Raw genomic sequence first — 23,624 nt, 5'->3', positions numbered from 1 at the left:
CATTATTTAGAAACTCTAGTTTTGCTTTTCCTGCAACACCTAATGCATGTACTTACACAGAAACAATCACAAGAGTTTCCTCCAGGCGCTTGAATAAGATCATGACAAATATTGAAGATTTCCTTTTGCATTAAATGACGTGCTAAGCCAGTTCTGAATACACTTTTAGTCACTCAAGTCATCATTATTGAAGTTCCAGTCTCCTATATTTTTTTTCCCTGCAATACTGCATGTAGTCTTTAATAATTCTTGCATTCTTTATCTTTTTTATATCTTTACATTTGAGTCTTTATTCATCTCGTTTGCACACTGTTGGCCAAAGGGGAACTCTATTTCATCCTGTTTATATGGCAAAACTGACTTTGATAGTTCATACATGGAAACTGTTAATTGCAAATAATTGGAGATCTTAATCTAAATGTATGTTAGAAAGATCATACATTTAGAATCGTTTAGAAAAAGATGCCTAGCTTTTGGCATGATAGCATCACACACTTCAACGTCAAAAGGGAAGGCAGACTGTAGATGTCTGAAGTTTAAGTAAGAGCTTGTAGTGCCTGCCACTGCTTGCCTGGAGGAAAACCCAATCTAGAATCTTTGATTCTAAGCTTATGAATTTGACTTACTTTTTCCAAGCCCCCTGGAAAACTGTTCTCAATAAGCAAGAAAACAGATCATTCTGAAAATGACCAAATAATGTCAGTTAAGTGTCATTTCTTTAAAGTATCTCACCCTTTTCAATAGGCAGTTCAACAAAGATCACAAGCTAGCTTGTATAAAACCATCATTAAATGTTTTGGTGGGGGGTGTGCAAGGGATTTTTATTTTTTACATGACTGCATTCACTGTTTCTGTACACAAAGAAAGAATATGATTGTTTTTGGAAATAGGGTCCTACTGTGCACTGCTGAAATTGTTGTGTGTAGGATAAAATGTAACTTGTGGGAAAATTGCTGAGAACATGCAAAGAAGAAATAAGGCTATCAATGCTCCATCTAGTATAAACAAAAACAAGCATGTGTACTTTTATATATATTCTCAGAGACCGTCAGCAGAAAACTATCCTTTGTTAACTCGCTTTGTTTTTGCACCATAAAAAAAGTGGATTTTAATCATACATAAAAACCCCAGGGCCACATCTCTGCTTCTGAGTATGAGAAAGATGTCAAATTTTATGTTACCATTTTCCCCACTGAAGTCACCCACATGGCAGAGGTCAGAGACTCGTCTCATGTTTGGAATGGACCAAATTGCGACTGCTACTGCCAGTACAGATTTTAAACAGTAGCTATGTGGGCTGAGGCAAACTCTGAGCCCTTACAGTAAATTGTCTTCAACCGGTCTCCCTCAGCACACTGCAGAGAAGCTTGGATCCTGGACAACATCCCAGTGATACGTGAGCACACGTGTGTGTACATTGGCACAGTCTTCCATGTTCCACAGACCAGTGGGCCACTTTCAATAGGCTTCTCACCTCCTTCCACTCAAGGTCATGAACACGTGCGCCGGCAGCAATAAACACACTTCACCGTGCATCTCTGAAAATTACCCTTCTGGTCTTCTTCCAGTCCAGGTCAGAGGCAGGAAGTGAGCCGAGAGAAAACGAGGAAGCAGCAGCAGCGCTCTCTGGCTGCAGGTAGTGACCCTGAACCCTGACCTTTAACCTCGCCTTGAATCACTCTGACAAAACACAGATGTGCAGCTCCTAAATAGATATATTTTTTAAATTCAGAAATGTTTAAGATGTTAAAACACATTAGTAATATTAACTGAGCATTGAAATAAATATTTAAAAAAACAAATAAAAAACACAGAAAGCTCCTTTATAATTTATTTCTTTATTTTCGGACAACAATAATAACAGTATGTTGCTTTTGTTCACTTTTTTACATTTACAGAGGTGGTCTGAAAGCTGTATGGACTCATGGACTTTGTTCCTTAATCAAACTATTGGACAATGTTTGAGGTACAGCTGCAAAAAAAAAAAGACTGTTCAGGCATGAACCCTGTCCAAATCCAGCATCCTTAATGCTCGTGTTTGCAGCTGAGAAATTCAAACCCTAGAACTATCTTAGAAGTATCAACAGTCACAAGAAGCCTAGCTGTTTTTGGACAGAGCCCATGGCTTTGGAGGGTGACTGATTTTCCAGAGCTGCCTCACCAGTTCCAGAAAAATAACCTGCTGCCATGTTTGGCAGGCTCCAGTTTGCCCTCGATGGTTTGGTTGGGCTCTGGACGAGGTCTAGAGTGGTAGGGGTTCTCTGGCAGGGGCCGCGAGGTCGCCACTTTGGTGACCTAAGAAAGAAAAGCAACACACAAACCAGAAGTTCTCAGACATACACAGTATAAACACACTGAAGAATCACTCAAATATTAATTGACACACTGATGTCAAACATGGCAGTTATTATGAAACAATATAGCACATGCCCTGTGCCAATCTCTGACAAGAGATTATGCTTTAACCGCATAATAGGTCCATGCTAAAATGAAACCATACAAGTTGTCAACAGCTGAAGCCCTGAACATTTCCTTAGCCTTTCACTGAGCATCTCATCCTTTGTCATGATTTATATCCCTGCACGTCTTTGTTTCCCCCCAAATCGCCCAGACTTTCCCCCGTTTTGTCCCACCTTCACACCGTTTGCCTCCTAACCTTTCTTACAAAAAACAGTTTGCTAATTTAAGTTCTCCAAAATGAGTAACAAAAATGGAATCTGTTTTAAATATATAAGCAGCCAGAAACTCAGTCCAGATGCACATTAAACCAGAACATTTTTCACAGTTTTACAAAGTCACATTTTTGTTCTTTTCTTTGCCTGCTCACATGTTTGAGTCGGTGCACAATATCTCTGTCTAACAAATGAAAGACAGCCAGAAAGTTGATTACAACCATTCAAACGCTCCCAGGTTTTTTTTTTGGTTTTTTTTTTGCAGAAGTTCTTTTAAAAGACTACATAAATAAATGTCTAATAATCTATTGTTGGCATCGCTTTTTGGATCCGTTTTGATTGCTGATACCTAAATTAGTGATTGCCAGTGTTATACAAGCCCCTTAAAAATGTCGGTTTTATGGAAAGAGGAAAAAAAACAAAGCAGCATAAAACTATTTGCCTGCTCAGAACTGTAGCTGAATGAGACTGCATAAGATGCAATCATACATACCCCACAATCAACATGAATAGAGCCCATCAACTGAGCTACAGTACTCACATTGCAAATGCACAAGTTAATCCCTCACCAGTCTCACCTTAGACAGATCTCCCAAGTCAGGTCTCTCCCATCCCAGTTTCTCAAGGACGCAGCTGTCGAAAGAGTGCTGCTGTTTACGGCAGTGACGGAGTTCTGCCAAGTTTGAGTAATCCAGGCAGGTCCAGTACTCCGTGAAGGACTCGGCACAATTCCCCTTGATTTGCCTAAAAGGCGCAGTGCAGACAGACAGACATCATAACATGCAGGAGTAGGATTAATCCTCATACAGACTGAATCTGCAGTGCATGAAGTGGAAATCTTTCTCTTAAAATATAATGAATTTTTATCCATCATCCATTATTTAAACATTAAAACCACAGAGATGAATTTCATAATATTGACCGTATTGTTTAAATGCGATGTTCTCTGGGAAATGATCCCAGCATTCATGTGACTAGCACTTTGACGGACACCACCCATGCACCACACCCACTGCTAACACCTCCACCCTCCAAAAAGTGAAAGCACTCCCCAACAGCAGTGGCCTCCACCCTGCGGGCAATGTGCCACGTCAGAGTGCAAAAACTGCTCACAAATGATTCGATAAACACAAAAAGCCAAAGCCACTGGCCTGACCTCCAGAGTTCCTAGATCCCAATCTGGGAAGTTTGGAGGAAGCAAACTAAGTCAGATGCACAGAGGCTCCTCTCCACATCCTACAGGACCCAAAAGGATTTACTGCCAACCTACAGGACACCATCCAGAGATCCCATCAATACAGCAACGGCTGAGAGTTGTTTTGGTGGGGGATGAGGGGTACCTACACAATATTAGGCAGGTAATTTTGATGTTTCGATGCCTAGTTGTAGGATACTGGTGCTGACAATAGTGGGATTTTCAAAAGAATGCATATTATAGAAGTCAATGATTCAAGAGTTTAATGGACAGAGCTGCTCAAATTCAAGAAACCAAATGTATTTAGGAACTTATATCAGTGTATGGTTACTCTGCTTGTGAGCGGTCACTTGTTGATTGAATCTGATTGCTATGGGCTGGTTTTCTATAACAAGAACACCTAAAGGTGGCTGGCAGTTGCCAGAAACACCAGAGAATCAAAACAGGCCCCTGGTGCAATTACAACTTTTCTCAAATCTATCTTCATTATCATAATTGCAGGTTTTTCTCTCACAAAAGCACCTCAGTTACTGCACAGGCGTCACAACATAACCAAAGCTCAGAATAAAACTTTTCAGTAAACACAGACACTCCACTTAAAAGTGAAAAAGGCCAGACCACAAAGTTTTATGGACACAATACGCTTCATGGGTAATTTTCTTATTCATGTTCTAAATCGGCCACTTTTTCTACTAAAGAGGGAGAAAATTACTGGAGTGTTTTCTACATCACACTTAATGAGCTCAAGTTGATAATTTATTCTTATGTTTTTGGAGAATTTAGAGAAGAGGCTGAGTAACCCAGAGAACAGAGAAACAAAAATCTGGAACTGATTTTTATAAAGTCAAAATCAATATATTGATCAATAAGTAAAGAGAACATGATAAATAAAAAGCTTTGCAGAAATAAATAGTGACTCAACAGGACGATACAAATGATGCAAAAGGGCAAGTGGCTGTGTGATAATCACAAATTACACAATGGAAAATAACTCTTCAACGTATCCGGCAACAACCCTAAAGTTGAAGAAACTGACATTTTGATAAAATATCTATTGAGACTCGTACTGATCTCATTAAAAATGTCACTGCACAAATCAACCAGCAAAATACAAAAAGATGTACCCTTAAAGGTTTCTTCCCATAACTTACTGCACAGGCTGAGCACTCATCTTCCCCCATCTTACATTAGGATGTACTTTGGATAATTGTCATACTGAACCACCGACCTTCTGATCAGTAAATGACCTGCTCTAGTTCCTGAACCTGGGTGATGTCATGATCGAGATGCTGAATCACCCAGTTATGTTTCACATACATTAAATTAGCATTTCATATTAGCCACTGCAAACATTTCAGGCAAAACCGATTTGACAACAGCAACGCACACAGTCTCAAACCAAATGGTAGCATGGATTTCAGGATGACATACTTTGGATTTTGTCATTAAAATCTTTTTAATTAATTAATTTATTTAACAGATCTCATGCTGCACTTTTAGCTGCTTTAATACACTGGCAGCATTTCCTCCCTTTGTCTGGAAAACACAAAAACATTGTTTGCATATTGATTTTTGTAAACCACTTATCGTCCCCTGGTCCTTGGATAAGATCCATATAAATTTTTATGTGATATAAAAAATGTCATATCACAATATCATTGCTATAGCAACGCCATGAATTTATGTTCCCTAGTGCACAACAACAGGATCAGCCCGGCCGTGTCTGAAAGCCAAGCATCAGCCTCCCATGATGATTTAGTACCTAAAAGGCAGCTACCTCAACAAACTCCAACAGTTCTTTCCTGTTCCTGCCAAAGGTGGAAACTAACACGTTTCGCCAATTGAGGCAGAAGTACATTGTCAAGTACAACCGTGCTATGAAGGAGGAGATACAAGCAGCTGATGAGGTGCAACTTAAATGCAAACAAATGACTCCACCGAGTGTCGCTGGAACACTCACTAGTTACACTCCATATGGCAGGAAGAGCAAACAGAGGCTGGAGATTACTGATGTGGTTACATGATGGAAAAACAAGCAGAGGGCTAAAAGCTCGATCCAAAGTTCAGAAATTCAAGTTGAAAATATGTTTTTGGTATAGTTTTACTGTGTGACACTGTTGTGCAGCTCCTGAAGAGTTACAGAGTTCAAGTTACTTTAGTTATTGTTAAAGTGTTAAACTGTATTTTTATGCTTAAAGTATGCAGGGGAAAAAAAGATTACGGATGACTTGTGTGGTGTCACTCTTATTGCTTTATAACAGTGATGCTGCTGATTGATTCTGCTGATAATTAGGAAGTGTGTCATCAATGACAGTAGCACTGACAGTTCATTGGAAAAGAAGACCAGGAAGAAGCCAGAAAAGGGACATGATTTACCTATAAATTCTCAGCATCAATAAAATGTTCATTATTTTTCCCCACCAAAAAATATTTTCTGTAAATTTTTTAGAAATATCATGATATAAATTTGAGGCTATATCAGCCATCACTAACACTGCAAACTCTCACCAGTGGTGCTTTGAGTCATTAGGTGAGAGGCACCATGCATTCAAATTCAACATGGAATACCCCATATAAGCATCAGCCCCTTTTTTGCACCAGGATCAGCTTCTCTGTCTACTTCACTACTAGCCCTAGGGCTAGAAAGGGAAACCTGATTATCACCACCTTTTTCTTCCCTTGCACTACTTTTAAGTCACATATTCAACTTTACCAGAAAGTTTACTCCGTTATGTTAATAATTTATTTTAACCAAAAGTCAAAAGATTGAAAAGCTTATTAGCAGTAGAAGACACAGAATATGAAACTTCCCAACTCTGCAGTCTTCTGTAAGCTCAACAACTTTGAACTCTGAAGGAACAACTGTCCAAGAGCAGCATTTGAAACCTCAGAACACATTCTCTTACCCACATGCCCATCACCAAGAAATGCAAAAGTATCTGACCACAAACTTCTTCTGACCAGAGTTTCACATGGACTCCCACAGTCTGCACTTTCAGCTGGCTCCAAAGTCAAGCCACATTTTCAATCACTCTCTGACCACAAGCACACTGTTCACTTTTGCAGATGACAACAACGCAGCAGCCCTCAGCTCTAAAAATATAATTACTCTGCCTAATCACCAAAGTATCGCCTTTCTGTCAAATATCATGACAACGTCAAGCCAAGGCATAAGGAAAAATGTTATTCTTGCAGAAATGACAAAGCTCATCCTTTCACCATTCAGACTGCTCAGACAATACATCTAAGGCCTCATCAATCCAGTGCTGTTTATATATAGTCTCCTGCTTTCAGTGTTCACTTTCAGATATTGTATCCATTCACACCAGAACTATATGGCACTGAACTACTACCTGAAGAAGTTGAGTGCACACTCATTGACTTTTCTCCCTTCCTCTAGGCACTTCCGGGGATCCTTCTCCTCCCAGCGGCAGAGCATGAACTCTTTGTTGGGTTTGTCACATTGGGAGCCATAATGGTGGGCAGCAGCCTTCAGTACCGAAGAGGACACTTTTATCTGCACAGATAGCAACACATGGAAGACAATTAGAATGAAAAAGGAACATAATTACCAGAGACACTAACAAATAACAATTACGCAATTGGTGTTTTCATGAGACACACTTTAGTTCACTTCAATTTTATGTATATAGCACCAATTCAACAACAGTGTATTTTAAGGTAGCACTTAGTACTAGTTTTATTTTGGTATATCAACATGAAACATAAGACAGACCACAGTGAAGCCAAAGTTTATTTGCAATGTCTCTCTCTAGATGGGCTGTGTTTAAAAAAACAAACAAAAACCTGGATGCAGTGCCCAGTAGCAATTGTAAATCAACCTTGTATTGATCAGTTAATAAAGAAAAAACAGCATGATATGACATAAAGAAAGAGCTGTGTTGTTACTTTGTATTCCCATTACAACCATGCCTTGTAGTGATCACTACTAATGTGATTTAATTTATAGCTGCTATATGCATTATTATCTCATGAAGAGCAGGCACGCTCAACATGTTAGAGTTTCTGCTGTGAAAACATGTCCTTGAGCGTCTGAACTGTTGACTGTTTATTTTTGTCCAATAAGAAACACAAACTATACAATAAATAAATGTATTATGAAGCAAAACTCTACACAGACGTACAAATTCTAACATGAGAATGACCATCTTAGCCCACAAATTCTGGCTTTTTTTAAATCTGAATATTTTACTAGGACTGCCCCCGTGGTAAAATTGCAGCCTGGTCAGTGTTATAATAAAACTTTAGCTATAGCCAACGCATGCATCTACTTGTTTTGCATTTCCATTTTATCAAAGGAAAACACTTGCATATTTATTATTTATTTCTTAACTTTTTTAATCTCCTCGTCACCCTCCACTTGTAAACATTTAGCCAGCACAAAATTAATGTGAGGAAAAACAAACAAACAAACAAACAGACATCAACCACTGTTTGCCATTGATGTCATTTGACACATTATGAAATGTAATGATTGGTTTATTTTTGAAAAATGATGCAAATAATGTTTAAGGTGAAATCAATTGTTCACAAATGAAACAGGAGTGTAAATATTATTCACGAGATTTTCAGGATTTAGATATACAAAAAGCTAAAGTAAAAGAAAAAAATGAGATTAAATAATATCTCTGTTGCTGGTGTTGAATTATGTAGTAACAATGACATTAAAAATTATTTACATTTAAATTATTTATATTATCTACAACAATATTTCTGAGGGCTACATAAGTTAATGATATAGTTGTTGTTTTCTTTGTGTCTTCTCTTTTGGGGGGGTGAGGCAGCTTTAACAATACGAATGCAGGTCAGACATATACAAGCATTGCTTCTGTCTGACCCTGTTCAGCCACTACTTGTTATACAAGTGAATTTTACTATCTGTATCAAATATTAATATCAAAATCTTTCAACAAGGTCAACATGTTGGTGCATTTCTACAACATATAAATATATGTATATATACTATATTCTTCTCTTCATGTTCTCTTTAAAATATCTGCAGGGGTCTTGCCATGTTTTTAACAAAATTCATACTGTACTTAAAGAAAGTTTGTCTCACAAGCTGAAAGAGTATGCTTCAGCAAAAGCTTGATAAAGTGCCCGATGTTAGGACAGATCTAATTTAATGGTGCAGGCTCGTTTATTTTATCATCGGTGCTATTATTGTTGGACAGGCACAGGCTGCTGCTGCTGCTGACAGCTATCACCTGACTTCCAAGGACAAGTTCAATGTGTCAAATACCACTGCTACAACAAACTGGTCTGAGAACCGAATGGAATCGTAAGCTCTTTTCACCCTGACAGGTATAACCACGAGTGCAAATGTACATTCTGAATGCGCATTTGCTAAACTTAAAAGACTCAAGAAGTTAACGCCATATATTGTTGTTAAAAATAGTTATCATAAAGGCGCCGAAATATTTACCACCTTCCTGTGATATAGTAAATATTCACTCACATATGTATAGCATTCATCAATATAATTTAACTATCTTAGCAAGTAAAGTTTACAGCTTTTCAAATGAACTGTACAGCAGCTAGCCCTTCAGCTAGCTACTTAGCTGGCTTGTCCCGTCTTCTTCATTCATGCTAAACAATAATGGCCGCTCACCTCGTCCACCTTCAGCTCCTGCAGGGTGGGGACGTCCAGCTTTGTGGGCATGACTGTGTAGCTGTGCAGTTAAAGAAATCAAGAAGCTCAAATACCGCTGGTGAAAAACATTCAAGGTCCTCGTCAGACTCCAGTGCGAGCGACGAGGCCGTAAAGAAGGTCAGTTAACTTCCCCTGCTACTGTCAGCTAGTGGCCGCGCTCTGATGACGCAATTCACAGAGCGACGCTGAGGCGCATGCGTACTGAAAAAGGACATTTTCAAAAAAATAAAATTGGATTGACATTTATTATATTTTATTTAAAAATGAATACATCCAACAAACTATGAAAAATGTTTTCTTAAGATGAGTAGAAACCAATAACTTGTCGAACAGTCGTATTGTTGCGTCATTGCCATGGTAACGGTATACCACTTCACTGCAGTTTTCAGTTTTTAGATCGACTTTGTGTGCTTTTTTCACCCTACGTAGAAAGCAGGACATTGTGTTAATGGAGCACATCGGAAGCAGTTACAATGGGGCAACAAAATTTGGCAGGTAGTTTGTCCGTAGTTGTGAAAAAGAGCCACAGACACAGTGTTTGCATGTGTGCGTGTGTTTGTGTGTGCTCGTATACTCAAACACAGTTCATAAAACAGTGTGTTTTTTCTCTGCTTCAGGATGGAAGGTGAAGGAGAGTACACCTTCCCTACAAATACAAGATATGTGGGAGAGATGAAAGATGGAATGTTCCATGGCAAAGGAGTACTGTACTTTCCAAATGGAAGTAAATATGAGAGCACCTGGGAAAACGGCATAGCCAAACAGGTGAACAGTTTTGTATGCGTGTCCATCCCTTCATGTCAGACTGTTTGCAGCCACATGCATGACTGTGTGTGTTTCACATTGGTTATAGCTGATATTATCTGATATTACATCTGGTCCCTTTTAGCAATCACTCACAGTTATTATCGTAGTAATTAGGCTTGCCTTTTTTTCCGGTAGGATCTTTAGCCTCTCCTGCTCTGAAGTAAACTTTCATGGACCTCACCGCGATAGCAATCACTACAATTATTATCATCACTGCTGTTGCGGTTCATTTGAAATGATAGTAGCTCTTAACCATGACAAACCTTGGCCCAGACAACCCAGCACCTGCTTTTAGTGCCAGTGAAAAACCTGCAACTTACCTACATGCAGCGTTACGACCCATACATATGCCGTATAGTTGACAGCATTAATCAAAGCTGCTGTTCCTGGATCCCTATCGGCTCACTGACATAAGATAATGGTGCACTTCAGTGGAGCAGATTTATTGGTTACACACCTAGTGCTGGTTTCAGAGATGTACTCTGAATATGACTTAGATAGACTAAATGTCAAGGTCTTAGCTTTTTGTTGTTTTGGGGATTTTGAATTCCTTGTGAATATATTTGAGTTTGGGCTTCTGTGGAGCTTTATTGTTATTTCAGGTGTTTTCCGTTATGATCTCTGTGTTTGTTGGATTTCTGGGTTCCTGTTTTGATTTCTTTATTGTAGTAGATTGCAAGCTTTATCTTAGGTGACATTCCTGTTTGACCTTACAGTTATCCTTGTGTTACAAGTAACACGTTACTTGTATCCGATTACTCTTTTCAAGTAATGAGTAAAGTAAGGGATTACTATTGCAATACAGTAATTAGATTACTGTTACTTTCCCGTAAGCAGGCTACGTTACTGCGTTACTAAACCGTGATTTTGTTTGTGAGAGTGTCTCATGACAATGTCTTAGGAGCATGCGACATCTGTGGCAGAAAAAGACGTGTGTAGATCAACAATGGATAGTATGGAGTGCAGGAGAGAGTACGACCATGCAGCATTAAAGCTTGGAAGTACTTACATTACTTCAAGTTTTATTCCTTTAAAAGTGACAAAAACATAAACTCCACTGTAAACTCTGCATGGGAGGAAAACTTCTTTCTACAGCAAAAAATTAAACTTCAAATCTGAGCAATTATCTAGGATGCTGCCATGAATGTGAAATTCACAGAGAAAGCCCCGGATCCCCCCACTGACATGACAGCTGCGGCACCTGGCAAACCTCTGACAGCCCCATTTCTGCTAAAAAAGTGAAAATAGATTTAAGAACGACAGGACTTAGTGCTGCTGAATCTTTGATTTTATTTATTTTTTGCTGTGTTTTACTTGCATCTATTTGAAAGAGTGAGTGTAAACACAAAAAATTATTTTATATGCTGGAATATGCAGAAAATAGGTTTAAATGTTAAACAAATTTCTTCAAAGTCAAAGACTGTTGCATATAATTTACTTTTTGCAAGATGCGATGTGCATAAAGTTAAAAGGTTAAAACTAATAAAACAAATTTTAAAAAGAGAATTTTTCATTTGATTACATTTCTATTGCTTTATTACGTATTCAGGTTGTGTATCATGTTTTTAAAAAGTAACTAAGTAATAAAGTAACTAATTACTTTTGAAAATAAGTCATCAGTAAAGTAACGGGATTATTTTCTTGCTGAAGTAATCAGTAATTAGTAACTAATTACTATTTTCAAGTAACTTGACCAACACTGCTTATGAATGGCTTAAAATATTTTTTCGAGTGGCTCAAAAAGCTTCAATCGAGTCATGTAGAACGTAAACAACTAAATAAATAACTATACATAATAAACGCCAGGGAAGTCTGTTTATGTTATGTGTGTCTGAAAGGAAAAAAATATCCGCTGATATGTTGCAATATCAGATTTGTAAATCACCAAATATCAGTATTAATATTGGTCTTAAAAATATCACTATAACTGTTGAACTCTAGTTAAACTCTAATTAAAACTATCCAGAGTATCTAACTCTCCTTATGCGCTGAAAGAAAATGTGTGTATTTTTTGGAAGATTTCGACAGTTATAAGGATATTTTTATTGGGAAAAATTAGGAAAGCATGGAACAACAAATGAAAAAAAAATATATAGCTAAAAAATGACTGGAAAGTGTAATGCTGTAAAAAACAAACAAAAAAACAAACAAAAAAAACAGGCGGCCATCTGCCGCCATCTGCTGTGACTGGCTGGGGGGGGATTGAGGGAGAAAAGAGGCAGAAAAGAGGAGCATACAGAGCAACAAAGCACAAACAACAAACAGTGCCTTTCTTGCATCATCCCTTGAGGATAAATAAAGTTCACCCAAAATACCAAAAGGCATATTTTTCCACTTTCTCCTTGAGATATGTATCTGTGCAGACAGCTTTGGTTTTATCTGCTGAGGTTTGGAGATATTCATCACTGAGAGCTTCGTCAATCGAAAGACAATGGAGGGAAATTTAAATTCTTCTGGGTTCTCAGAGAACTCAAAACTGACATTTGAAAACCGCAGCTTCAACTCATCTTTCCAGAAACCAGCCTGGGGTATGCAGAATAACCCAGACCCAGACCTTACATACAGCAAAGTTTGCCGGAATATTCCCAACGATAACTGTCATCAGTGAGATCTGTGCATTATCTTGGGTTTTTCAGTGATTTGAGAAGCACCCGTTACATTTCTTTCACTAACAGTGCACTGGGATTGTGGAGGATACAGATATTACAGCTTCCTGGCAATGAAAACCCTCACTTTCTATTTGTAAGATATCACTGGTTGGTGGTTTTTATTAAGCAGACTTAATTATAAGGATACTTAACAGGTCTGTGTGTGCTTCCACACCAGGGGACATTTACCTTTGCAGATGGACTGCAGTACCAGGAGAAGGACTGGAACTACTGCGATGGCTATGACAGGCGCTTCTACACTGAGAGGTGCAATGGCCTCAGACCTGCAGGTTGGATCTTATTTTCTAGACCACTCCTAAACAAACACACAAGGAATGATGAGCATATAGTGTACAAGCCAAGTCTCTGTATTGTTTGGCTGAAAGCTTCCTCTCAGTGCTGGATAATTTGTAAACTGTGAGTTTTATCTGAACAGCTGTTTCTATTTCGGTGCCTGTTTTACCTAGCAAAGTTATGCAGGCAGTTCTGTCATCCTGCTTCATGAGCCAGAGTCTGTGTTCATCACTGGCCTAACAAATAGATGGTTTTACCTCTAAGTCATTCCTCAGTCAAATCATAATAATTCCATCTATTCATACAGGAAAATCTCAGATAACAGATTTACATCCTCCACGAGCCATTCCTGATGGATGTTATGACTGTGGAGATGGTTTTTATAACCCCAGCACCAGAGTAGTCACAGCCTACACCGGCAGGTTTCTCAGGAGCGCAGGTGAGAACGAACTGTTAGAGTGAAGCTCGCTAACCATTAGGAGAGGTGTGCTCATTCATATTAATTCTTTGTTATATACTAGTGGATACTTTGTAGCTTGTACCCCTAATCCACACAAGAAGCAGAATTATCTGTATTTTCACACCAAAATCCTCCTCTTTCAGTGCTTACGGTGCTGCGGTTTTGTGCATATTTTTCCACTTGTTTTGTTGCCAAACTGGCTCTGTCCACTATTGAGCAATATCCAGGCACCGTGGCCTGTTGCGCCAAGGTAAATTAGAAAGATTAAAGTCAAGCGCAAACACAAAATTTCCATTTCAAATTATGTACACAAAGTGTTACGTCCAGTAAAGCACCTGTCAGTGATGGATTGCTTTATGTTAAAATATATTTATTCAGTGACCTAATAAAGTATGTCCATTTGTTTCTACTACTGACCATAACTAGAAACAATATTAATTCCAGTAATCATGTAATTAATTTAACCTCAGCTTCAAATTTGCAGCATCTGTATGTACAAATATAAGTTTTGCACCTATGTTTAAACTCATGCTTGGATCATAGAAGAAAGCAAGTATTTACTCACGAGATGGTTCTGTGTGCATTTGTGAACACTGTTTTTTTGACTGAGAACACGCGTCGCTGAATTCAAACAGGAGGGAATCAAGTCAAAAACAAGGCTGAGAGGTTAAATGATTGATTGACTGATTTGGCGTGAGGTGCACAGGTGAGGAGTCTCTGGTGATCAGGTTTTACTGTAACGTAATATTTAAGAGGCTACTGATGGAATGAGCTGTGCACAAATATTCCCTGATGGAGGGAGCGGTGGAGCAGGGCTGAAGAGTGATGCTAAAGAATCTGGACGGATGTGATGAACTTAGTTGGAAGGACAACAACCGTGAACACTGGCGGTGATGTAAAGCGTGAGGCGAGGAAAAGGGTTGCACTAATGGGATGCTGAAATGACCGCTGACAGGAGCAGAAGACTGCTGCAAGACTATCGCGGTGCTACTCCAGGTGGGAGGTGGGCAATTGTGTGAAAAATATCATGTGACACCAGCTGAATTTCACAAACAAGACTTTTCTGATACTATTGCACAAGCTTGATTGATTAAAAAAAGTAAAAAGTAGGGTATGTGGTGTAGGTGAACTTTTTTAGCTTTTGAAGTGGGCCGCTCTAGAAGAAGTTTGAGAGCTGCTGATGTAAATGGAAGGAGAAATGGCCCCGGTGTACCCATGTGAGACATGGTGAGAGAGAGAATGTAAACTGTTTAAGCATTAGTCTTTCTGATTGAACTTTTGCTAAGCTTCATTAAACTCTATTGAAGCTACTTTCAAACATAGTAAACTTTCAGTTCCTCTTTCAGAGTTTTATACGTTCTCTTCTGTGCATCTGCCTGCACAGTATGTCCATCAGCGAGATTACACAAATATTTCAGGCAAGCAAGACATGGTGGAAAGGTGGATCTGATCAAAGGAAAAATCCACCAGTGACTCACTTTAAAAACGTGAGTTATGGCATCGGCATCAGTGAAGGATTTGCTTTACTAGAGCTCTTCTAGGACCCTTTTTCTTTCATCATATTTAATAACTACAACTCTCAAAGTATACAGTGTGGCCATATGGAAAGGTCTTGATAAGACTGAACCCATAGAGTGACATTAATGGATTATCCTTGCATTATCTGATGGCAGATCACTGTTGCATTTCATCTGATAGGCAAGTCTCTATAGGCTACAGCATTTTTTTTTTTCCTCTTTTGTTATTTGTCAAAAGTGGAAAATTGAAGACACATTTTTCCACTGAACGAGTGCCCAGACTGGAAGTCTTGATTCAAAGTGAACGCAGTCTGTCGGGTGTTCCAAATTGTGACATCCTCTGTTTGTCGTGTCTCCCTGCCATGATTTTTCATCACTAGAAAATGTAAGACGTATAGTCAGTGTCATGTTTCCAGGGCTGACAACATCAAGCTGTCGTCAGGTGGCTTCCCAGTCGATCCAACAATCTGATCTGGATAAATATCTCAGCTCCCACATAGATAACTGTGCACCTTTATTCAGGCCTTAGTAGGCTTTATCCTATTGGAATCACAAACTTTTTTCAGAGCTGCTATCAAGCCTGTAGGGTTTGCAGTCCGTTCTCTGAACATGTGCTCTGCAATGTCTTGACAAACTCCTGCAAAACTCTTGTAACACTGGTTTTAATTGCCGAAAGCCTACAAGTCAGTGTTTTCTGGCATTCTTTCATTGTTAAATAAGACAGAGTCCAGCTTCAATGTCTGGCTTCTTATCTAACCATTTTCAAATCTGCTTTATTTTGTGTTTGAATCCGATTGACTGTTTTTCCTCTTTAGAAATCACAAACAAGTCTTAAGAAATGATTCCTGGCACAAGTTACGAGGTGACTCACGAGCTCCCTGAGGTATTAATGTATTTCGGGGCAGGATATTTGTATTTAGATGAGCTACTTGCAACACAATGCAGATTAGTTCCACCGGTACACAAACCTCATTTACATATGTGTAGAGAGAGAATGAAACAGATCCACATCCTCGCCAGATGTCATCGGTATGTGTAAGAAGACAAAAATTTGGTTCGCGATCCTTTCCTTAATGCGAGTTGTTCATCATCATTATAGTTCTGGTATTGATCTCCAGAGTGATGAAGAAAGAGAGATATGGGGAAAAGAATAAGGGAGGATAAGAAGGAAAGATTTTTTTTGAGGGGGGGAGTTTGGAAGTTGAGATGAAAAAGAAGAGGAACCGAAAACTTTCCAACAATACTCCGACTCTGTTTTGATTTAGATAAATATGAAGTCAAACAGGAACTGTTTAATGGATTTGTCCCTCTTTTTTCCCCTTTGCAGTGTTCATGTGCAGTTTGTGTGGAGTGATGTGTTGTGTATGTGGCGAATGCTGTTACATACACTCTTTATGCTTATGTGTACTCTCCCTTTTGTCTTGGTATACAATTCTTGAGAAGAATGTCTCTGTATCCTGTATGGATTTATTTTTCAACCCTGGGAGGTGAATGCATATTTGTCAGAGTGGGTGTGAAGACTGAATTTATTGCCTCGTGGTTTCCGCCCAGGATGAGGACTGTGGGGATGATGGGGCACAGGGAAGGCCCGCCCTCCCAGTGGAGAAGTTTGCATGCAGCAAGTAAGAGGAGGGAGATCCCCATGTCGCTGTGGGGAAAAATTGAGCCAATGAAGACAAAGTCTCATGTTATTTTTCTTTTGTTTTTAAGGTGCAAAAATGATTATTTTTACCCCCTAAGAACCACATGTTGCTGCTTGGAAATATCCGACTAAACTTTCCTTACACACCAAATCGGACCTTCTGCAAAGAAGCCGTTGCACACTTGGACAAACAGTCCTTCTTGGAACAGCGCCAAGCAGCAAAACAATAGGATCTGTTGATAATTTTCCCCAAGAGGTTTTAGATTATTTTTGGAGTCAAAGCACTTTCTTGTCAGCGCCTGTATGTATGGAGGGATTTGTCAAAAACGGACCATGTAGAGTGATAGTGATAATGGAAAGTGGTGGGAGTGGACACAAAATACAAAATAGCTACAGGGAAGAGGATTCAAGAGTGAGTTAGAACTATACGTTGTGTGTTAAGATGGCTGTAGCCAAGCTGTTTGTACTTTTTGGTTAGCAAAGTCCATTTGTAAAGCCTCACGATAAGTGTGTTTTGGAACCAGAAAAAAAAGAAATCAAAGGTCATTGTTACTCTAAAACACCTTGTTTTCTCCTCCTTTTGGCTGATGCTGATCATAATATACAAAATGCTGTGTCCAATAAGAAACCAGCGACTGAGACTGCGAACCTCTCAGAAAAATGTTTACCGAGGTCATTCCTAATGCCCTCTGCTGGCCATTAGAAAGAGTGCAAAGCTAATGCGCTTCCATCTTTTATATACAGTCTGTTTACAATCTCCAAATACACTGGCTGTCCACACTCATTCTCAACTACTGTACTCTTTTGCTTTATAAGCCTCAGATACAGATACAGATGTATTTCATGAAAGAGGATGCTGGCCATTAATAGAACGATTGGGAATTTGTTCCTTATATTCAAGTTTACTCAAGCCCAGCACCAAACCCTAAACCACTCCTCAAACATGAGTTACTCTGGATAAATGCCAACGCCAAATAGTTGCAAATCAAACAGTGACAACAGTAATGGATGACCCCCTTTTTCTGAATCCAAGTGGTCTGCTCAGTTAATTCCACAAAACCCATTACAAATATTCACTTTAATCATTGACCAAAATGACTCTGCAAGCCGAGGGAATGATCTTTTTAACCGATAGACGATAAGTGCCCTCCTCCAACACACTGACGCATGAAGTCAGTGTGTTGTTCTTGGCTGCTGTTTGTTACTTCATTTAAGGTCATACAGTCTTGAAAAGCTAATCTGTCCTAAATTGTCTGCTAAATTAGTTTTGTGATTCAGATCAAGCAAAGAATTGTCTTTTTTGTTTTTTTAAATATCTAAAGTTAGTGATTTCATAGCCTCAGTTAAAATAATTTCTCGTTAGGATTCGAGAGGCATTTCAAAGACTGGCACAGCTCCGCGCAATCATTGTTTTTGGTGGGATGACACTGGAAGAAGGGAGTTTGGAAAAGGGTCTCGAGCAGGAGTCAGACAGGTCACTTGGATACAAAGCTACCTCCTGATATGAACAGAGGACAGGAAAAAAGGAAGTGTGCACTGTGCAGTTATTGAAAGTGATTCAAAATACACATTCACCTATCACAGATTTTGTTTCTGGTTTTACTACCTCTTCTTAAGTCCCACAGCAGTTTGTAGGTTACTTATTGCTCACCTGGAGAATACACCAAAGGAAAATAAGAGTATAGTACATGTCAAGCAGCAGATAGCGGTAGCACCTTTGTGCTCTAACTTTAAGAGTGATTTCACTAAATCAGTTGAGATTTTCTAATCCAGTTTAAAAGAACCAGATAGCCTGTAGGTGACAAACAAACAACACTATAGATTTTGGTTTGTACAATTTAGACTGCAGTTCTGAAGCTGTTTGAGTTTTTTTTAATAATTTTTATTTTCATTATGATGAGATCGTTACAACAGTTGTGCCTTTCCACCCTCACTGTGTCACAAACAAGCGCAGCTTAATTAAAACCAACAGACTGCAACACGGGGAAATGATTACTGTTAAATTTTAAGTCCAAATCACACAATCAACAGACTAAATATTTTTAAATACAAACAGCTCGCACAGCTATTTTTAATCTGCTTTCCAGCAGACTTCCAGGGACATACATTAGTACTTTAATTAGCCATCGCTGATGAAGATTGCTGCTAAAAGTTTGAAGGTACTAAGACATTTTGCATCGCTCTGTGAAACTGTAATTTAAAAAGAATGAGGGATGCATAGGTCACATCTGCGCTTGAAATCTCCACTGGCGAGTGCCTGAATACGTTCTGTTATAACTGCAAACAAACACACACACAATCAGTTGTGAATACTGCATTCTGTCTTGGCAACAGGCAGCTTCAGAAGGGGCCATGTGTTGCCATATTATTTGGAGCGTTTTCCTGTTTCTGGAATAACCGCTTCCAGTTGAGACTCTGCACAGAGCGAGCTGCACACCGAACACATTCCACTGCCAAGGAAAACACCTCTCTGGTGACCAAAGCGCGGCCCCTCCCTTTGTCCCCTTCCAGCCGAGGTGTTTCACAGACAGATAAAAATCAGCCGGGCTGCTGGGGAGTGCAACATATCCTCACTCTGCTTTTCCTATAAAACAGGATTTGTGCGTTAATCTTGCGAGCCGTGGCAGACGGATTAATACATTTAAAGCTAGAAATTGTAAAACCATCGCTGTTTCATGTTGTATGTGTGTGTCATCAAGACACAAAACCACATTAAAATTGGAGACAGATGACTTATTCATGTATGTTTGAATGTTTGTCTAAGTGTTCATTTAGTTGATTTCCACTGTAGAGCCTCTGCTTAGAAACCACAAAGTGTGCTCCACCGATCGCACCGGTGAAGGGTCAGGTCGTTTGTCAGTGAGTCACAGAGTTCCTGTGAATATTATCCAAATTCTGGATTTACTTCATTATGAAATCCAGCAGAACCTTGTTAATCTCCTATGCAACCACTGTGCTATAAGAAAACAAATTTTTGCTTTTGTAGTCAAGCCATCCTGTATATCTTTGTGTGCATGTATATGTATGCATGTATGTATGTGTGTTACACCACTGCCATTAGGCTGGAAGGAAACACTTTTCTCTCTGAGTGTATTTTGAGGATTAAGATAAACAGACTTTAACAAGGTGCCATTATCGCTTCCACACACTCCCCTCCTCTCACACACTCACATAAAGGTTCTCCATGCAGGTTGTTAGTCGACCAGAAAACTGTTTGATAATTTTGTTTGCATTCTGTTATTGTTGTGTTGCTTTTCCCTCTTATAATTACTCCCCCCCCCCCCCCCGGGATTTCACTGCAGTTATACCCATCCTGCCTGATAATTACCACCGTCAAAACTGCTAAATTTAAAAATCACAAAAAAGTGCTGTTCTCACACGTAAATACGCCAGCCACCTGTGCCCTCGGCTAACTTTAGGTGCCAATTACACGTGACTTAAATCCAGAGATAAACGCTGCCAACACTGAAGAGAGCGGAATTGCAGCAAATATGAAAATGCCCCCCAATCTAATTATCATTAAGGAAGGTTTTGGGGGGGTTGGTGGTTAATTGAGGTCAGTCTCGTGGCCGCTCAGTTATGTGTGAGCTGCCGTAATTACCTTTTCCGCTAACAAAATGCGTTACAAAGATCCGCGGCGGCAGCTGCCCGCGTGTCCGTCGCGTTCAATTGACCTCCCGATCAGAGCAGGTAGAAAAGGAGAGGCAGAGAATGAGGGGAGAGGCCGTTTCGCACTTGAAGAGGCTGTTAGTGTTGACGCCCTCGGCCGGCAATTACACACAATCAGCGGGAGAGCTGCAGACCTGCTCCTCTGTACAATGGAACCCCGCGCGCGGTGGAACCTGGGGGTGAGGCCCGCGAGCCGCTCAAGTGCGTGCAGCTGCGCGCGCTCCAGAGAGAAAAGCCGACTTCCCCTGCAATTAGCTACTCGTTTCAGTTTTTAACAACGAAAAACTGGTTTATTATCATCTCCTCTGGCAGTCGTTTCGGTTAAAAAAAGAAGAAGAAGAAGAAAGGAAAAAAAATTGGCGTCCATTTTTTGTGTGTGGGGGTTATTATTTATTGGTGTCTGAAGTGGCTCTGAGAAGTTATTTTCTGCTAATTGTCGGGCTTATCTTGCTTTGACAGATTTAACCGAGACTTAAATGGCCCTTCAGCGGTGCTGCCTCGCACTCAGTGCGACCTGCGGTGTGATAATGCTTGCTGTTAGGTTTTTGATTTAAACGTTTTAAGCGACTTCAACCAAAAATGCTTCTTGCTGTGCGCCTTCATACGATTAAATCTGTATTATTAGAGTGTAGGTCAAAAGAATGGTTAAATGGTTCACTTTTATCTGGAATAAAAAGATACAAATTGTAATAATTTCCCTTTGGATCTTTCCACCAGATGACCAGGAGCATGAGTGGATTGTGCGGACTTGTCGGAAGGCTTGGGATGAGGTTTGTGGCGCTGAGCCGGAAAAATCAGCTGCAGCCAGATGTGAGGAGAACAATGTTAACTTTTAGCTTGTTATTTATTAAAACCGAGCTATAGGGAATTTCTGTCTTGTATTACATTTTGCATTAACGACTGAAAAGTAAATTATCAAGTCCATGCTTTTATATCATCTCGTTTTATTTTCCCCCCACATTGCTGCTGTGGCCTATGTATTCTGGGAGGTGCAACAGCCACCTTTCAGTGCATTCATCTTAATTTCCATAATACTGTATGCATTACAGAGAGGGAGCTAGAGGAATGGAAAGAATCTGGGAAATACATTTACAATCAGTTTACAGGCAGTACAGAATATATCCAGTTTTATTATTTGATTTTGATTGCCATACTGTATTATTTCAGATCTACATCTCACACCCAGAAGAATTAGGACAGGCAATCAGTTTCCAACTGGGTTAAACAGTCTTTATACATGCTGCCCAAACAACTCTGTTATTCTAACTTTATCTAACAACACATTTCCCATCCCTGTAATAAGAATTGACTTGTTTACAGTGAATTAATGATGTGCAAAACACCACAGATTCTTGGTGTAACACAAATGTGCTATTCATGTGTGAGGGTTGGTTTTGAGGGGTTTTGGTGCTTTTTTTGCAGGGTTTTTTTTTCATGCCTAAATGAAAGATTTTAGCAGGCATTCAAAAGTGAGTGTATTAAACTACAAACTGAGGTAATTTGCCAAAGATAGGAAATTAGCAGGTAACATTGACAAGGCTTTGATCTGCTGGGCGAGCGTCAGGCACTCATTAAATTACTCTTCAACATATCGCCATAAACCCCCATTAGCAGATTAAAAAAATATCAAATAAAATTAATAATGAATGAACACCCTTGAGAGCAGGGGAAATTTCCCATAATGCACTCTTTGTCTTGCACAAAAATGCAGACCCAGCACACACACACACACACACACACACACACACAAGGATGTACACTGTTAACCACTAAATTGAGCACAAATGCTAAAGTAAACACACACGAAGTGAAGTTACAGCAAAACACAATGCCTGACTTAAAAAAAAATACACATGGAACACAGAGTTACTTTATATTTATGGATTTTATTTGTATATTTACCATTTGAAACTTCATTCCATCTGAGCCCGATTTAATCGTCTTACACGCTTGTCTGTGCTTCGCAGCTGACATGTTTTGGAAAATTAAACGTGAATAATTGCTTTGCTAGTTTATCCTCAGAAATGATCCAAAGCCACCAAAAAAATATCACATTCTATTTTATTGCATTTTATTACACAAAACATTTATGATGCACAGTCTATCAAATAAACTTTTTTGTTTCATTTCATGTTTTTTTTAAACAAAACAAAAAAACAAAAAAAAACATTTCAAATGGGGGAAAAAGTGCTTTACAGGGATTTACCATCTCAATAAATACAAGGACATTGAGGTCTTGTTGGATCCTGTTCTTCACACTATGGCCATGAAACTAAAATACAAATGCACACTCTATACCCCTGCCAATACTCACACATTCACACACACAGACACACACACATCTTAATATGTACAAACCCAGTCGTTTTTATACTGTCCATATTGTACCAATACAATATTCCCTGCTTGTGTGGAACACACACACACACAGAGAGGCTGAACAAGCAACCTTATAAATTATAAATTAGTAACATTACACCTGTGGGAAAATCTGGAAATGTGGTCTGATTTTGCAGGAATGTGAAGTTTGACTTGTATGGTCATCTCAGACTTTCCTCTTTAAACAGGACTGTGATAGTTTAAAGTCTGCAAACTCTCTCCAATGTCTCCAATGTTGTCCTTTGCAGCTTCATTTAATGGTAAACAGACAAAATGCTACAACAGAGTCTGTTAATTAGTTTGTGATTTTCTGCCAGTTGAAGATTTAGGAGTCTCATAATTTTTCCTGCGTAATAACAGTTAAATGTTTAGTGAGAAATATCACTTTGGAAAAGATAAGGCACGTAATATTTTCTTGTCTCTAATTCTGCACCTCAGTTCGGTGGGAAAGGAAGGAGGAAGTTTCTGGTTTTTCTGAGACGTCATAAAGTCAATATGTCATTCCGAAATAAAAAATATTTCAACAATCAAAGATTTCTGTTATATTTAGATTCCTTCATGGTTGCTTAGAGAGAAAAGAGCCAGGAGCCTTACCTCTAATGTGGTCTACTGTGGCCTTTGGGCCACAAAGATAGTTCCCCTTTAAATTTCTCTTCGTGTTTTGACA

At 39.2% G+C, this 23,624-nt stretch overlaps 2 protein-coding genes across 3 annotated transcripts in view; one reads left to right on the top strand and one right to left on the bottom strand.

The window, feature by feature from the left end:
- Positions 1 to 1,819: 1,819 nt before the first annotated feature.
- ndufa8 (NADH:ubiquinone oxidoreductase subunit A8) lies at positions 1,820 to 9,712 on the bottom strand. The gene is made up of 4 exons (XM_031758839.2): positions 9,500 to 9,712; positions 7,221 to 7,384; positions 3,251 to 3,416; positions 1,820 to 2,295 (listed from the first exon to the last, which is right to left on the bottom strand). Exons 1-4 carry the CDS (start codon positions 9,548 to 9,550, stop codon positions 2,158 to 2,160), a joined length of 519 nt encoding a protein of 172 aa, XP_031614699.1. The 5' UTR covers positions 9,551 to 9,712; the 3' UTR covers positions 1,820 to 2,157.
- A 135-nt stretch (positions 9,713 to 9,847) lies between these two features.
- Positions 9,848 to 23,624, top strand: part of morn5 (MORN repeat containing 5) — a 38,375-nt gene continuing 24,598 nt past the window's right edge. Inside the window, exons 1-5 of one of the 2 annotated variants that reach the window (XM_031758794.2) lie at positions 9,848 to 10,036; positions 10,159 to 10,306; positions 13,175 to 13,286; positions 13,598 to 13,729; positions 21,296 to 21,388. In XM_031758794.2, the coding sequence (XP_031614654.1) occupies positions 9,990 to 10,036; positions 10,159 to 10,306; positions 13,175 to 13,286; positions 13,598 to 13,729; positions 21,296 to 21,388 (532 nt within the window). In that variant the 5' untranslated portion in view covers positions 9,848 to 9,989. The remainder of the gene's footprint in view (positions 10,037 to 10,158; positions 10,307 to 13,174; positions 13,287 to 13,597; positions 13,730 to 21,295; positions 21,389 to 23,624) is intronic. The other variant, XM_039614446.1, reaches the window with a different exon arrangement.

This window comes from Oreochromis aureus, linkage group 7 (genome assembly GCF_013358895.1).
Source record: "Oreochromis aureus strain Israel breed Guangdong linkage group 7, ZZ_aureus, whole genome shotgun sequence".
NCBI lineage: Eukaryota > Metazoa > Chordata > Actinopteri > Cichliformes > Cichlidae > Oreochromis > Oreochromis aureus.
Note: the sequence above shows the minus strand (reverse complement) of the source record. Positions and strands in the feature narration are given on the sequence as shown.

Excerpts from the sequence above, each read along its gene's own strand:
- ndufa8 (XM_031758839.2), bottom strand. The coding sequence starts at position 9,550 with ATGCCCACAAAGCTGGACGTCCCCACCCTGCAGGAGCTGAAGGTGGAC. Across the intron at positions 7,385-9,499 it reads AGGAGCTGAAGGTGGACGAG|ATAAAAGTGTCCTCTTCGGT; the intron begins GTGAGCGGCCAT and ends CTATCTGTGCAG. Across the intron at positions 2,296-3,250 it reads ACTTGGGAGATCTGTCTAAG|GTCACCAAAGTGGCGACCTC; the intron begins GTGAGACTGGTG and ends TTTCTTTCTTAG.